This window comes from Hemiscyllium ocellatum, chromosome 20 (assembly GCF_020745735.1).
Source record: "Hemiscyllium ocellatum isolate sHemOce1 chromosome 20, sHemOce1.pat.X.cur, whole genome shotgun sequence".
Taxonomy (NCBI): Eukaryota; Metazoa; Chordata; class Chondrichthyes; order Orectolobiformes; family Hemiscylliidae; genus Hemiscyllium; species Hemiscyllium ocellatum.
The window spans coordinates 22,038,519-22,055,058 of NC_083420.1; the positions used below are offsets into that span (position 1 = coordinate 22,038,519).

The following is a 16,540-nucleotide window of genomic DNA, read 5'->3' on the forward strand; positions in this document are numbered from 1 at the left end:
CCTGCAAAACTGCACTGGGGATGTTTACTTGGATTTTCTGTGTTTAAGTCTCTGGTTAGGACCTGAGCACATCATCGTCTGACGAGCATGCTACCTACTGATGTATGGCTGACAGCATCATTTAGTTTGAAAGACACAAAATAAAATACCACAGTCAGTGCTCCCTCCCAGGAAGGGCAAATTCAGCTGGGAAAAAAGAATATACCTTTCACCATATCACAGAAAGTTGTCTGTAGGAAAAGAAAGCGGCACTTAAGTGAATCCTGACCAGGGATCAGGAACTAACCAAGCGCTCCTTGCAAGTCTCCAGTGGCAACTTGTTGGCTCCACCATTCACAACCACATTGTTATCAATCCAGGGAATGATGTTGCCAGCCAGGTTAGCAGAACAGTTGGCCATGCTTCTGATGTCTTCCAGAGTGAGGATGCGATCCCAGATATTGAAGTGACTCAGTTCTCCAACAAATGCCTGAGTTGCATCAAACCTTCCTCCAACTGAGTCCTAGATGAAGAATAAATTCATGTACAAATGATTGCTGCTGTACATTCAGTACAAGTGCCAGTTTAATTCTGCTTGCTGTAATTGTAACTAGGATGGGGGAATTTCAAGACTAGGGGGCATATTTTTAAGGTGTAGGAGAGAGATTTAAAAAAGACATGAGGGGCATTCTTTTTACACAGAGGGTGATTAGCACATGGAATGAACTTTCTGAGAAAGTGGTAGATGTGGGTACAATTACAATGTTTAAAGGTTACTTGGATATACATGAAAGTTCACTTGGAAATACATGAATAGGAGAGGTTTGGATGGATACGGACCAGAAGCTTAGTTTAGTTTGGGATTGCATTTGGCATGGACAGATTGGACCAACGGATCCGTTTCTGTGCTGTATGCCTCTACAACTCTCACTCTATTTTAGTATGATCTACAAATTTCTACTGGGATATTTGACAGTGTGAAGTCACCAGGTGCATACACACATAAGGAAGCCATTCAGTCCTTTGTGCCTGTACTGGCATGCAACTTGGTTACGCCTAATCTGTGCTTTAACTCTATTTGCCCGCTTTTGCCTGATACCTTTACTCCTATGCATAGCAACATTTTGATTGTTGCTTGTGCATTTTCTCTGTGCTACTCCACAGAAGGGGAGGAAAATCGTACAGAGGTGGAGAGTTCCGGGAGCCACCAGTTCAAAGTTATCTATTTCTACCAAGCATTTCACATGCTACCTCTTATGTCTCAAATTGTTCTGTAGTAATGCTACGTGAAGAGGTAGTATGCTCACCTCTGAGTCAGAACATCATCGATTAAAGTCCCACACAGAGATAAAAAGTCCAGTCTGACATCCCCTGTGCAGTACTGTGAGTGTTGCACATTTGGGATCTGACAGTGGCCAAATTATATGCAGAAGAAATTTATACTTTATGCTTCAAAAGCTTTATTTTATCGACATTCTTTCAGAGGGATATGTAACATTTATGTAATCTTATTGATTTTTATCTCAATATTATACGTGTATCACCCAACTGTGGAAATCATTATTATGGGCACAAAGTAACACTCACCTGCTCCTGTCCTAGGATCAGCTCACCACCTGCTTTGATGGGATGCCAAGGTGCCAGATTCTCCCCTGTGCCTTGTGATTGGCCATCCTGAAAAGCTTCCCACATACCATCCCTGGTGGTCCATGTTATGCAAATATGATGCCACTTGCCATCATTAATATTAATGGGCAGCTGGGCAACCTGTTGATGGAATACTTAGGATAAGTATTTAGAAGAGCTGTGGTGCTGAGGTAAGTTGTAGAGATAAGACAGGGCAAGGCCATGGAGGGTATGGAAAACAAGAATGAGATTTTTAAATTCAAAGATCTACGCACACAAGAGCTTGTCTTCTTGAACATTCACAACATTTAGTATTGTTTTGTCTAGATGGTTCTAAAAAAAGAAAACAAGGATTAGCTGATTTTTAGAATAATCAAGATTAGAGTCGTGCTAGAAATGCACAGCAGGTCAGGCAGCATCCGAGAAGCAGGAAAATTGACATTTCGGGCAGGAGCCCTTCATCAGGAATGAGGCTGGGAGCCACAGGGGTGGAGAGATAAATGGGAGGGGGTTAGGGCTGGGGAGAAGGTAGCTAAGAGTGCAATAGGTGGATGGAGGTCGGGGTGAAGGTGATAGGTTGGAGAGGAGGATGGAATGGATAGGTGGGAAGGGAGATTGGCAGGTAGGACAGGTCAAGAGGATGGTGCTGAGCTGGCAGGTTGGCGCTGGGGTAAGGTGGGGGGGAGGGGAAATGAAGAAACTGGTGAAGTCCACATTGATGCCCTGGGGTTGAAGTGTTCTGAGGTGGAAGATGAAGTGCTCTTCCCCCAGGCATCGGGCAGTGAGGGAGCGGCGGTGGAGGAGGCCCAGGACCTGCATGTCCTCGGCAAAGTGGGAGGGGGAGTTGAAATGTTCAGCCATGAGGCGATGGGGTTGATTGGTGCGGGTGTCCCAGAGATATTCCCTAAAGCGCTCTGCAAGAAGGCATCCAGTTTCCCCAATGTAAAGGAGACCACATCGGGAGCAACGGATACAATAAATGACATTTGTGGAAGTGCAGGTGAAACTCTGATGGATGTGGAAGGCTCCTTTGGGGCCTTGGATGGAGGTGAGGGAGGGAGGTGTGGGCACAGGTTTTGTAATTCCTTTGGTGGCAGGGGAAGGTGCTCAGAGGGGACTGCGGGTTGTGGGGGGCGTGAACCTGACCAGGTAGTCACAGAAGGAGCGATCTTTGCAGAAAGTGGATAGGGGTGGGGAGGAAAATATATCCCTGGGGTCCGTTTGTAGGTGGCGGAAATGTCGGTGGATGATGCAGTTTATGTGGAGGTTGGTGGGATGGAAGGTGAGGACCAGGGGGTTCTGTCCTTGTTGCAGTTGGAGGGGTGAGTTCGAGGGCGGAGGTGCTGGACGTGGACGAGATGCGTTGGAGGGCATCTTCAACCATGTGGGAGGGGAAATTACAGTCTTTAAAGAAGGAGGCCATCAGGTGTGTTCTGTGGTGGAACTCGTCCTCCTGAGAGCAGATACGGCAGAGTCGGAGGCATTGGGAATATGAGATAGCATTTTTGCAGGAGGTAGGGTGGGAAGATGTGTAATCCAGGTAGTCGTCGAAGCCGATGGGTTTGTAAAAAATGTCAGTTTTGAGTCAGTCGTCGTTGATGGAGATGGAGAGGTCCAGGAAGGGGAGGGAGGTGTCAGAGATGGTCCAGGTGAATTTAATGTTGGGATGGAATGTGTTGGTGAAGTTGATGAACTGCTCAACCACCCAGTGGGAGCACAAGGTGGCAGCGATACAGTCATCGATGTAGTGGAGGAAAAGTTGGGGAGTGGTGCTAGTGTAACTACAGTAGAAGTACTGTTCTATGTAGCCAACAAAAAAACAGGCATAGCTGAGCCCATACGGGTGCCCATGGCTATCCCTTTCATCTGGAGGAAGTGGGAGGATTCAAAAGAGAAATTGTTAAGGGTGTGGACCAGTTTGGCGAAACAAATGAGAGTGTCCGTGGAAAGGTACTGGTGGGGACGTCGGGAGAGGAAGAGACGGAGGGCTTGGAGGCCCTGGTCATGGCGGATGGAGGTGTTGAGGGATTGGCTGTCCATGGTGAAGATGAGGCGTTGGGAGCCAGGGAAACGGAATTATCACCCTGTTCAGAGATGGTATCACACACCTCTGGAACAGGTAGGACTTGAATCTTAGAGAGAATATTGGACACCTGGAAGTGGAAGCCAGAGAGGAGTCATTCATCTAAAGCTTCAAGGGATATAGAAAGTCATGGTAGATGTGGGGATTTGTAAACACTCTGACATTGCAGAAATAATGTCTGATGGTGGGAGGCTGTTAAATATGAGTAGGAGTTTTCCTTGTCCAATCCCATCAACTCGCATGTTAGCTTATAGGCAGTAAGGATACTCAAGCCACTGGGGTTCCAATGATGTCATAGGGACACCACAGACAATTTAACAATAATCCAAGTGGCTTGCAGCCATAAGCGAATGGTGGAGCAGCCTCAATGGGCCAAATAGCCTAATTCTGCTGCTATTTCTTATGGTCTTAAGATCTTCTTCATCACAAACTAACTTCCTGTTTAAGAACGTGATATGTACCATACCTATTGCTATGAGGTCCATAACACTCATGGTCTTGTACAGTTGTAAAACACCATTTACATAGTGTATATACAGTGTATGTAACTTTGTACAAGTTCCAAGGTGCTCAAAATGCCATAATAAAACCAAGTTTAACATCAAATCACCTCAGAAACTAATAAGACAGATTTACAAAGGTTTGGTCAAAGAAAACAGGTTTAAATGAGCATCTTAAAGTGAAGGGGAGGCAGAAAGTTTCAAAGAGAAAGTTGGGATATTCAAGAGTCCAGAATTGGAGCAGTGAGAGATCTCAGAGAGCTGTGGCGCTGAGGAAAGGGCAAGGCCATGGGGGTTATGGAAAACAAGAACAAGATTTTTAAATTCAAAGTTTCCCAAACTGGGACTCAATGGAGGTTAGCAGAGGCAGGGATACTGGGTAATTGGGACATGGTTTAAGTTACAATACAGAGAGTAGAGTTCTGATTGTGTTCCACAAAGGACATGAGGTGTCTGCTAGGAACATGTTGGGATCAATAAGTCAAGCTGCAAGAGAATGAAGAGGTTTTCACAAGCAGCTGGATTAAGATGGGGTGGGTTGACATTACAGTATGAAAGTAGGCAATGCTGATAGTAAAGCAGAAATGGAATCAGAAGCTCACGAGGATCAAATAAGATGCCAATGGTCTGGTTGAGCCTCACATAATGACCAGAATGTGAGATGGAGTCAATGCCCATCTTCCTTCCCACCACCCTCTGTTCAGGTGGATCACCATCACCCCTTACCTACATCTTCCAAACTGCCTTCCCCAGCCCCACCCAACCCTCCTATCTGTCTCTCAACTCCCTTCCCACCTCCCAACATTCCTAATGAAGGGCCTATGTCCAAAACTTCAATTCTCCTGCTTCTCAGATGCTACCTGACTTGCTGTGCTTTGCCAGTGCCACACTCAGTGTTGAAGGAACAGAGGATTAATAACAATGGCTTTGATTTCCCCAAAGCACAAAATGAGGCTGCAGACAACTCACTGACAACCATCAAATACAGGGGTAAATATCAAAATTAATCCAAACCAACAAGGTGTTTAAAGAAATGCCAGCTTATAGAATGGAAGTATTTTGCTCATTGGTTGATATCAAATAGCCACATATTTTGACGGCAAGAACAAAAGGCAAGAAGTAGCAAAGATCAACTAATCCTAATCTTCTACTAAAAGTGCTTTACAACAGCCTTCAGCCCACTTTCAACTCGCCACTTGGAAAATCTAAATGTCCACAAGAACTTAGCATCATTAACCAAGCAACATTCCCAGTGAGGGCATTTCCAAAAGTGGGAGACAGAGTTAAGGGAGATAACTATGGATGTGGTGCAATGTAAATGCTTTGAGAAGGCTTTGAATGTGTTAAAAAATGACATAGAAAAGCAGGGATTTTGGAACAATGGCTGGAGACAAGATGTTTTCTGCTTGTTAACAGTCTATCCCATAAGATAACATCAATGAAAGGGTTCACTTTTAAAATGGTCCACATTTGAAGCTGGCAATTAAATGTTTGACTAAAAATGTTAATATTACTTAAGTGCATTTTAGCCTTTTACATGTTCTATTCAATAATATGATCAGTTACTTTTGTGCATTTAACATATCATCGATAAGTGATACATACCTTGTTGTTAATAAGTAATTCAATTGGATTCTTTCCCCATTCAATTAGCACAATTTCATTAGCTTGTCCGGTCACAGCATAAGAGAAAGGTGTTCCAATACCAGACGATGCTCTGGAGCGGATCCACATGCACACAGTAAAGGTGTACATCTCAGGGAGACTCTTCTTTATCCTGGCAAATAGGTAATTAGTTCGCAAAGGTAGCGACACCTTGAAATCATCAGGTGACTTAAAGCCGCTACTCTCTATTGTGGATAAATAAAATTAAACAATTATATCAGACACTAGGGAAATAATTCATTTTGCATAGATTCTATAACTTTAAATTAGCATTTCCAAACAATTATTTATAGCTGTATAAAATAGTTATCCATGAACACCTGATGCCTTTATTCAAATCATTTTACTTGTTGATATGCCTTCAGTGTCAGGTCTGCATTGTGCTAATAAGAGCTGTTGAATTCACTCTGCAATGTAAGACTTGTTGCTTAGAGATATATGTAATCACAATGGGAATACTGCATATGGAAGAAATACCTTTAATTTACACAATACCTCACACATCCTCAGGTCATCTATAAGCAGTTTGAAATTAATGAAATACTTTTGATAAATGGCGATGATTGCAATGTATGAAAGATATCAGTAAATTTGCATACAACTAGCTCCCACAAACAACTAGGTGATAATGAACAGCTTTTTGTGATTTGATTGAAAGACAAGTATTGGCTAGGAGACCATCTTCACCTAAATAATGCTAGTGGACTTTTTCATGCTCGCCTGAATGAACAAACCACTCTTCAGTTTATTGTTTCATCTGAAAAATGGTACCTCCAAGAGTATTTATATTAGTATTGTGTAAACATAAGTTATAAGGAGAGGCTGGATAGGCTGGGACATTTTTCCACAGCAGCAAAGCAGCTTGAGAGGTGACCTTACAGAGATTTATACAAATCATCAGGGCGATAGATAAGGTGAATGACAGATCTCTTTTCCCTAGGGTAGGGGATTTCAAGACTGGGGTACATATTTTTAAGGTGAAGAGGAGAAAGTTTTTTTTTAAATGGGGGCAATTTGTTTTACAGAGAATGTGGTTTGTGTGTGGAATGAATTTCTAGAGGAAGTGATGGATGCGGGTACAGTTACAGCATTTAAAAGACATTTATATAAGGACATGAATAAAATATGTTTGAAAGGATATGGACCATGCACAGGCAAGTGGGACTAGTAAAGTTTTGGATTATGGTTGGCATGGACTGTTTGGACCGAAGAGTCTGCTTCCATGTTATATGACTATCACCCTGTTATTCTACTGAATTGGAATAGTTGTGTGCTCATATCTCTGCAGTGAGACTTGAATTCACAGTCTCTAAGAATACAAGCACTGAGCCAAAACTGCAAGTAAATTGTATAGATATTATCCGATTCAAGGTTATCTTTGTCATGTAATTAGTATGTGAATAATAGTTGACAATTAAGACTTTGAGCAATCCAACAGACTTCATCCGTTTGGTTCTGCAGTACTATGCATTTGCTGAATTTGGCAATAGCAATTTACTGTAAATCAGTAACTAGTTAAATGTAAAACAAAAGGAAGGTCAATTGTCCCATTGATCATATTAAGCACAATGTGATTCATTCTGAATAACCTACATAAGCATTGTTTTAAAATAACCAAAAGTCATTGCTCAATGCTGAATGTTTGAATATTTTTGCTAAGTCAATACCTTTCTCTAATTCAGTAACCCTTTCATGCAAGGCATTGAGGGCAGACTCTGTCTTGTAACGGTGGGCTGCTGTCTCATTCAGAAGAACATACTTCTCATCTTCAAGTTCAGAGACTTTATTTAACAGTTGACTTTCCAAATCCCCCAGCTTCCTCTGAAGCTGTTCACGGAGGTCACTGGGGAAAGTATGGTTGGAAAAATTGGGGTGTGTCTGCTGCTGTTGAGAAAGAAAACACAGTCTTAGGAATGCAAACCATGATGAAAAAAAAGCTTTGAAATATTGTTTACTCAATCACATAATACACACCAATACATTCAATAACTTCATTATTATCTAGTTCATTAATTTTCAATCTGAAGTCATCATCCTGAGAAAGGTCTGTGAATTCATTAGATATATCTGATTATTAACAATAATAACAGATTGTTTCTATGTCTGCAATTAAATAATGTTAGAAAGTAAACATTTACATCAGCATGGTTTTCCTGTAAAGTGTTAACAGCTTTGGAATTTGGGAAACTAGAATACATCAATATTTCAGAATATTCCTGGACATACATTAATATTTTGCAGATGATCCTGCATATATACTTCTTTCAAAATCTCTGCATTTGTTATTAGGGCAACTGTTAGGAATTGCATTGCAAAGAGAATAATTGTAGGCTGGGTGTATATTGTACCATTGATTAAGCTGGTTCTGAAATAACACATGATATTCTATTTTTCATTTTAGTGATCTGTCCCCCTGGAATGTTGTTGTTAAGAATTCACATGTTCCATTGCTGACTTCTGTTATTCCTCCACCCCTGTTGTTGCTAATTGAAAGTCACCAGCTTTTTGCAGCACAGTTTCACATCAAGGAACAAGAACTGTTTGAATGCTTATTTTTTATTAAATATTATCTTTTGTGAGTTCTCTTATTGCTATAGGGCTTACATGGTCTGATTTCAGAACACAAATACTTAATACCTTTTTAATGAAACTATCTTGCCTTATAATTTCATGAAGGGATTCATCCGTTTAAAACTCATTAAATCAGTTGGCAAAGGCATTTTAACATAAATAATTTTCAATCTGCAGCATCAGTTGAAAGAATATGAATAGTTAAGCCATACTCTATTGCATGAAAACATTGATAGAATGCTTGGCTTGTTAAAGTGATCTTATTGCCGATCATTTGGTTTTCAGATTGCTCTCTGGAATACCTGGTTAGTCACAAAGCTGCCCAATGTGGAACATTGCCCCCACCCCCACCCCCCTTGAAGTTTAAAGGCAGAGTAAAATAATCTATTCTAAATTAGGCTTGGGAACAGTTGTACCTAGATTGTGCGAACATTACAGAATAGTATCAAAGTTTTATTTAATGCTGAAGCTATAGAGCTTGAAAATAATTTTATCAATTGAATTTATTTAATATCCTGTGAAAATACACATTATTAAATTACACAGGTGCAATCATATAAAAATAAATTAAATAGAATGATATACATTAATTACAAAAATTACAGTGAACAGATAATGTACATTATGCAATCAACCATAAAACATATTGGTCCAATGGGTAACATTGAATATATCATGGAGATTAAAAAAGAAATGTAATTTTTTTGTTTTATGTAATGCAGCTGATTTGAAGTTAAAATTGGAGAAGTGATTTAAGTTCAGTCATACAAAGAAAATGTTGCAACATTTCTTTTAAAAAATCCATGGATAAAGATGAAACTCCCATCTTAAAGACACCGTGCATTGAGTTTGATCACAAAATTACCGCAAAAGTGTAGAATCTTCTTGATGGTACCATTTCATACACAATAAAATAATGGTCAGAATAGTTATTTTATGATTAAAAACAATAAAAGTGAGAGTTTATTGGATAGAAATTGAATAAGTGCAGTAATACATTCAGAAAGCACTGCATGCTTCAAAAATTGTTGTCTATTTTCAACTAAACTAAATAGACATAATGGATTTGGAGACTAAAAGTCTATATGTTGGCCCTGATTACAATCAGCTACTTCTCATTTCACATAAAACTGAATGGAGCAAATGTTATTTAGTACACAAAAATTCCATTACGTACACGGGTTACTGTTGTGTTAGCAGCACTCAAGTTAATTGGCTCTTTGGGAAATATGATTATCACAATGGATTAAACAGTTAGTGATTTCTTTACTAGACTTTCCAGTATAATATGCTACTTGAGGGTTTTTTCAAGTCAGAGTGTGACCATCTGAAATTTTAACCAAAAACACAGGCCAAACAACCAAGTTCAACTGTAAACCACTAATACTTTATTTTGTTTAGGTGTGAATACTTTTTATTGACTTGCCTGGTATAATGCTTGGATTCATTGAAAAGCTTTGTACTTTGCCTGTGCTGGATTAAGTTCAGTGAAGATACACAAATTGAGCTGGAATGGAACAATTTAAGTCAACAAGTAAAGATCCTAGGGCACCCAAAAAATTCAAAATCAATAATCCCTTCAAGTTGGAATCAACAGAACCAAATGCTTGGCTGTCTGGCAGAAAGCAGAGAGTGGGGATAAAAGGGTCCTTCTCAGGATGGCAGCCAGTGACAAGTGATGGTCCACAAGGCTCAGTGTTGGGACCACAACTTTTCACTTAAAAATCTAGATGAAGGAACTGAGGGCATTCTGGCTAAGTTTGCAGATGATACAAAGATATGTAAAAGGATGGGTAGCATTGAAGAAGCAGGGAGGCTGCAGAAGAATTTGGACAGGTTATGAGGTTAGGTTAGAAGTGGCAGATGGAATGCAATGTGGGAAAGTGTGAGGTTGTGCACTTTGGTTGGAAGATTAGAGGCATGGACTCTTTTCTAAATGGGGAGAAGATTCAGAAGTCTGCAATGCAAAGAGACTTGGGAGCTCTTAGTCCAGGATTCTCTCAAGATAGACTTGCAGGTTGAGTCAGTAGTTAGGAAGACAAATGCATTGGTGGCATTTATTTTGAAAGGACTTGAATCTAAAAGCAGAGATGTACTTCTGAGACTCTGTAAGGCTCTAGTCAGACCACATTTAAAGTGTTGTGTACAGTTTTGGGCCCCATATCTCAGGAAGGATGTACTTGGCCCTGAAGTGTGTTCATTAGAATGGTCCCAGGAATGCTTAACATACGGGGAATGTTTGAGGACTCTATGTCTATATTCAATGGAGTTTAGAAGGATGAGGGGAGATCTAATTGAAACATGTAGAATACTGAATGGCCCAGGCAGAGTAAATGTTGGGAAGATGTTTCCATTGGTAGGAGAGACTTGGACCCGAGGGCATAGTTTTGAGTATAGGAAAGAACTTTTGGAATGGAGATAAGGAGAAACTTCTACAGCCAGAGAGTTGTAAACCTATACAATTCATTGCCACAGAAGGCTGTGGCGGCCAGGTCAGTGAGTATATTTAAGACTGAGATAGATAGGTTCTTGAGTGTCAAGGGAATCGAGAGTTAGGGGGAGAATGTGTGAGAATAGGATTGAGAAACTTATCAGCCATGACTGAATGGTGGAGCAAATTTGATGGGCTGAATGACCTAATTTCTGCTCCTATGTCTTGGTAAGTGAAAGAATGAAATATATTTTAATATTAAATAATTCCAGAATAATAATTTCAGAAAAGACTGAACTCTTCTTTAACCTGGTTAGAACAGAACAGAATTGTTTCCATTTAGAAATTTTAATTAATCAACATTCTAGGTGAAAAATCAAATTCAATTTGATTCAATTCATAGATTTCAAAATTCAGAAGTATTGATTTTCTGATTCATACAGTCATTAAATAGTTACAGAAGACAGCATTTGGTCCATTGTTCTGTGTTAGCTGTTTGAAGGAGTAATTTAATCACCTTTTCCTGACAAAATTGCACTTTCTTCCTTTTTGGATAATTGCCCAATTTTCCCTTGAATGTCACAACTGAATCCGTTTCATTACATTTCCACATCCTAACCAATCTGTAATAAACCTTCCTCACGTCACCATTGCTTCTTTTGCAACTGATCTAAACTGTGTGGTCCCTGGTTCTTGACCTTTCCACTAATTGCCACAATTCGCCCCTGTCTGCTCTGTTCAGATCCTTCCTGATTTTGAATACCTTTATTAAGCCTTCTATCAACTGTCTCTTTTCTACAAAGAACAGTCACAACTCTTCCGATTTTTCTACCTAACTGAAGTTCCTCATCCCAGGAAGCAATCTTTTGAATCTTTTCTACAGTCTGTATAACGTGAACATATCTTTCCTCATATGGTGCCCAGAATTGAACATGATACTCTAATTGAGGTTGAACTAATGTTTTACACATAACTTTACTAAAAGCATAATTTTCTTGATTTTGCCTGTGATAACATCCAACAAAGATGTTTGCTTTATTAACCACTCTCTCAACCTCTCTTGCCACCTTTAATAATGTGTGTGCATATAAATTCAGGACTTCCCTTTTAGAATTGCACCCTCTATTTTGTAATGTCTTCCCACATTCTTCCAATCAAAATGCATCACTTCACACTTACCAGCATCAAATGAGATCCAATTGTCCATTTTCTACCGATCTGGCTATATGAATTTTAAGTTCTATACTTACCTCCTCTAAGGACTGATTAGGGATAGTCAACATGGCTTTGTGCATGGGAAATCATGTCTTACAAACTTGGTTGAGTTTTTTGAAGAAGTAACAAAGAAGATGATGAGGGAAGAGTAGTAGGTGTGATCTATATAGACTTCAATAAGGCATTTGACAAGGTTCCCCATGGGAGACTGATTAGAACGTTAGATGTCATGGAATACAGGGAGAACTAGCCATTTGCATACAGAACTGGCTCAAAGGTAGAAGACAGAGTGTGGTGGTGAAGGGTTGTTTTTGAGAATGGAGGCCTGTGACCAGTGGAGTGCCACGAGGATCGGTACTGGGTCTTCTACTTTTTGTCATTTACATAAATGATTTGGATGCGAGCATAAGAGGTACAGTTAGTAAGTTTGCAGATGACACCAAAATTGGAGATGTAGTGGACAGTAAAGAGGGTTACCTCAGATTACAACAGGATCTGGACTAGATGGGCCAATGGGCTGAGAAGTGGAAATGTAGTTTAATTCAGATAAATGCAAGGTGCTGCATTTTGGGAAAGCAAATCTTAGCAGGAATTATACGATTAATGATAAGGTCCTAGGGAGTGTTGCTGAACAAAGAGACCTTGCAGTTCAGGTTCATAGCTCCTTTAAAGTGGAGTTGCAGATAGATAGGATAGTGATGAAGGTGTTTGGTATGCTTTCCTTTATTGGTCAGAGTATTGAGTACCGGAGTTGGGAGGTCATGTTGCAGTTGTACAGGACATTGGTTAGGCCACTGTTGGAATATTGCATGCAATTCTGGTTTCCTTCCTATCGGAAAGATGTTGTGAAACTTGAAAGTGTTCAGAAAAGATTTACAAGGATGTTGCCAGGGTTAGAGGATTTGAGCTACAGGGAGAGGCTGAACAGGCTGGGGCTGTTTTCCCTGGAGCGTTGGAGGCTGAGGGGTGACCTTATAGAGGTTTACAAAATTATGAGGGACATGGATAGGATAAATAGACAATGTCTTTTTCCTGGGGTCAGGGAGTCCAGAACTAGAGGCGATAGGTTTAGGGCGAGAGGGGAAAAATATAAAAGAGACCTAAGGGATAACTTGTTCACACAGAGCGTGGTACGTGTATGGAATGAGCTGCCAGAGGATGTGGGGGAGGCTGGTACAAATGCAACATTTAAGAGGCATTTAGATGGGTATATGAATAGGAAGAGTTTGGAGGGATATGGGCCAGGTGCTGGCAGGTGGGACTAGATTGGGTTGGGATATCTGGTCGGCACAGATGGGTTGGGCCAAAGGGTCTGTTTCCATGCTGTACATCTCTATGACTCTATGACTAAGTCAAAGACACTTCCAAGTTTTGTATCATCTGCAAATTTTGAAATTGTGCCCTGGACACTAAGGTTTACGTCATAAACATATATCAGGAAACACAAGGATCTGAACATCAAACCCTGGAAAATTCCATTAGAGAGCCTTCTTCAACCCAAAAAACAACTGTCAATCACTGCTCTCCATTTCCTGTCACTCAGACAATTTTGTATTCATAACTCAACATCTCTTACACCAGGGGATTTATTGGTGAGGATTAATGATAGCCCCATCAGTGATGCCCATACCCCATGAAAAATAACTTTGCTCACAAGTCTGTAATGCAGCAACAGTATCAAATGCTTTTTGGAAGTCTCTGTATACCTCATCAACAACGATATCCTGCTTAATCCTTTTCGTTGCAGCTTTTAAAAAAATCAAGCAATGAATTAAACATGCTTTGCCCCTAATATATCATACTGGCTTTCCCTAATTAAACCTCATTTGTCCAAGCAACTATTCATTTTGTCCCAAATTGCCATTTCCAGAAGCTTCCATACCATCCAGATTAAATTGACTGACATGAGCTGCTCAGCTTATCTTTATACCCTTTTTTGAACAAACGTGAACCAATTATAATTCTCCAAGCAGTTAATACAACTTCTCAGTGTAAAAAATGGTGGCCAGCGCCTGCATTATTTCCACTCACACTTGCCTTAGATTACTTACAGTGTGGAAACAGACCCTTCGGCCCAACAAGTCCACACCGACCCTGCGAAGAGCAACCCACGCAGACCCATTCCCCTACATCTAACGGGTAATTTAGCATGGCCATTTCACTTAACCTGCACATCTTTGGACTGTGGGAGGTAACCCACGCAGACAATATACAGACTTCACACAGACAGTTGCCTGAGGCGGGAAGTGAACGCGAGTCTCTAGCGTAGTGAAGCAGCAGTGTCTAACCACTGTGCCACCGAGCCGCCCAACTTTAAATGAAGGCAGCCTGACCAACACCTTTTTTCTTATCATTGTTAAACTCTCAAAGTGTCTTAACCACCTGCTTTTTCACAATAACGAGGACAACGTCTCCTTTCTTGGTAAAATATATGCAGGAAGTACCTCAGACAGCCCCCTGACTCTATCTGGAAACACCGTAGTTGATCTTTAATCAGCTTTACTCTTTTCGCCACCTTGATTGAAAAATAAATGACACATTTCGCCATCTCATTTTCCCTGCCGTATTCCGACACCTCCATCCCAATCCTCTCGATATTCACCCGCATAATTAATTCCCAGTAAGTTTTTACTACAGACTTCATTCATTCGTCCACTCCGTTTAAAGCAACATGGTTCCATTGATTGTCTTGGCAATAATTGACGTGAATTAAATGCCATAAGCGAGCGGTAATCCCAGTCTAGTCGCCCAGTTTTGGGTTTCTGTGAGACACAGGCAGGACTCTGTTGGAAACATATCCTGTCCTGGAGTTTTCAGTTCTGTAGCTCGCTGCATTAATTACAATAACAGCAAGGCACAGCTAACGTTTCGAGGGGACTGCGCGAAAAGGCTGTTGCAAACACACCCTGTTGTAACTTTGAAAATGCAATTGGATCAGTACTTGGAAGAGAATTCTGCAGCATTGTGGGGGAAGAACAGGGTCCGTTCAACTGGATCGCAACTTTCAAACAGCATGTGGGCCGATTTGTGTTGCTCGGAAAACAGTACGAGTAATTCTGAAATTGTAGTGGTGACATTTTTTAACGTCTAAGCGAAATAGAGTGAGTGGATTTCTGTTGAGCTTTGAAAACAGATCCCTCGGCTGATGGAAAGATTCAAAGTTAGGACCCAATTTCATCTCTGTCACTGGCAAAAACTCGGGATAGCGCCTAAAGCAAACATCTTTGACCAGCCAAAGAAAGTGGTGAACACACTTGTCTCTGTTTCCCTGACTTGTTTTCACTCTAGTCACCAATGCATATTATTTTCATTATACAAAAAGATGAGCCATGTATTACATCCTGATACTGAAATAATACCGTGAGCTACAGCCATTCTCGGCTAGTTCTCTGTCCGATACTAAAGGCTAATGGGACTCTGTCTCCCCCTCAGCTCTAATTCCGCTACATTCAGCACCACAGGACGGACGGTTTATTCAGCACCCTGGACAGCTCCGTGCGCCTGTGCTCCCGGCTCCGGCTGGGAGGGCAACAAACTGACTCCCTGACTGAATCTCCCTCATGCCTGATGGGGGAGACCATTCGGTCCGCTGTTGCCATGCTAGTTCTGCAACAGGGGCTTGACGGCGCTGTCCATTATACCCCCACGCCGGCTTCTGAACCGGAATACCACCAAGAGAGTGAGGCGAGGGGAGAGGAATCTAACAACCCGGGAAGATCCCTTTGGAGTAATTCCTCCTTGACCTGCCGCTCTTACCTCGAGGCTCCCGAGTCGGTCTTTCAGCGCTTGGATGGTCCTGCCCAGGTGGTCCACCACTTGACTGTGGTCGCGGGGCAGGTCGCCCATGGTGTCTTTGCCAGACACATGGTCGTGCTGTTTCCTGCGGCTGCCCTTGTACTTGGCATCCAGCTGGGCACTCTCGCACCTGGCCAGTTTGCTGGTCAGCTCCTTGATGGTCTCTTTCTGGTTGCCCAGGGTCTCCTTCTGCTGGAGGATGGTCTCCCTCAGCTGCACGACGGTGGCACGAAGGTCCTGCTCTTGGGCTGTGTTCACTGGCATGGGCACGGCGGGCACCGGGCAGCTGGGGTCTGCATCCAACGGCACCGAGGTGCAGACGAAGCGAGTGGCCTTTGAGTCTTGGCCGGGGGCCGTGGAGCGGATACAGGGGACGAGAAGGACGCTGACGACTAGTAGCAGCAGCAGCAACATGACGGCGAACAGGGTGCCCAATGCTCGCCCAGAGCAGCCTCGGTGGGAGCAGATTGCAACTGGTGCTGCAGCCAGTAGCCGGAGCCGATTAATGCTGTTGGCGCCTTCCCTCGCTCCTGTTTATTGGTGGAAAAAGGCTTTGCGTCAGCTGGCCTTCCAGAGTAAGCGAGATCCGGAGAGTTATAGCTCCGCCCCTGGCAGCAATCAGCGGAATCTCAAAGCTATGCCAACCTCAACCCCAGTGCCCACACTCTCTCATTC

The 16,540-nt window shown here is 41.8% G+C and overlaps 1 protein-coding gene across 1 annotated transcript; it reads right to left on the reverse strand.

Moving 5' to 3' along the window:
* Positions 1–274: 274 nt before the first annotated feature.
* LOC132825584 (neuronal pentraxin-2-like) lies at positions 275–16,279 on the reverse strand. Its single transcript, XM_060840964.1, has 6 exons — positions 15,827–16,279; positions 14,453–14,455; positions 7,521–7,737; positions 5,794–6,038; positions 1,567–1,746; positions 275–502 (listed from the first exon to the last, which is right to left on the reverse strand). The coding sequence occupies exons 1-6, from the start codon at positions 16,277–16,279 to the stop codon at positions 275–277; spliced, it is 1,326 nt and encodes a 441-aa protein (XP_060696947.1).
* Between the last annotated feature and the right edge of the window lie 261 nt (positions 16,280–16,540).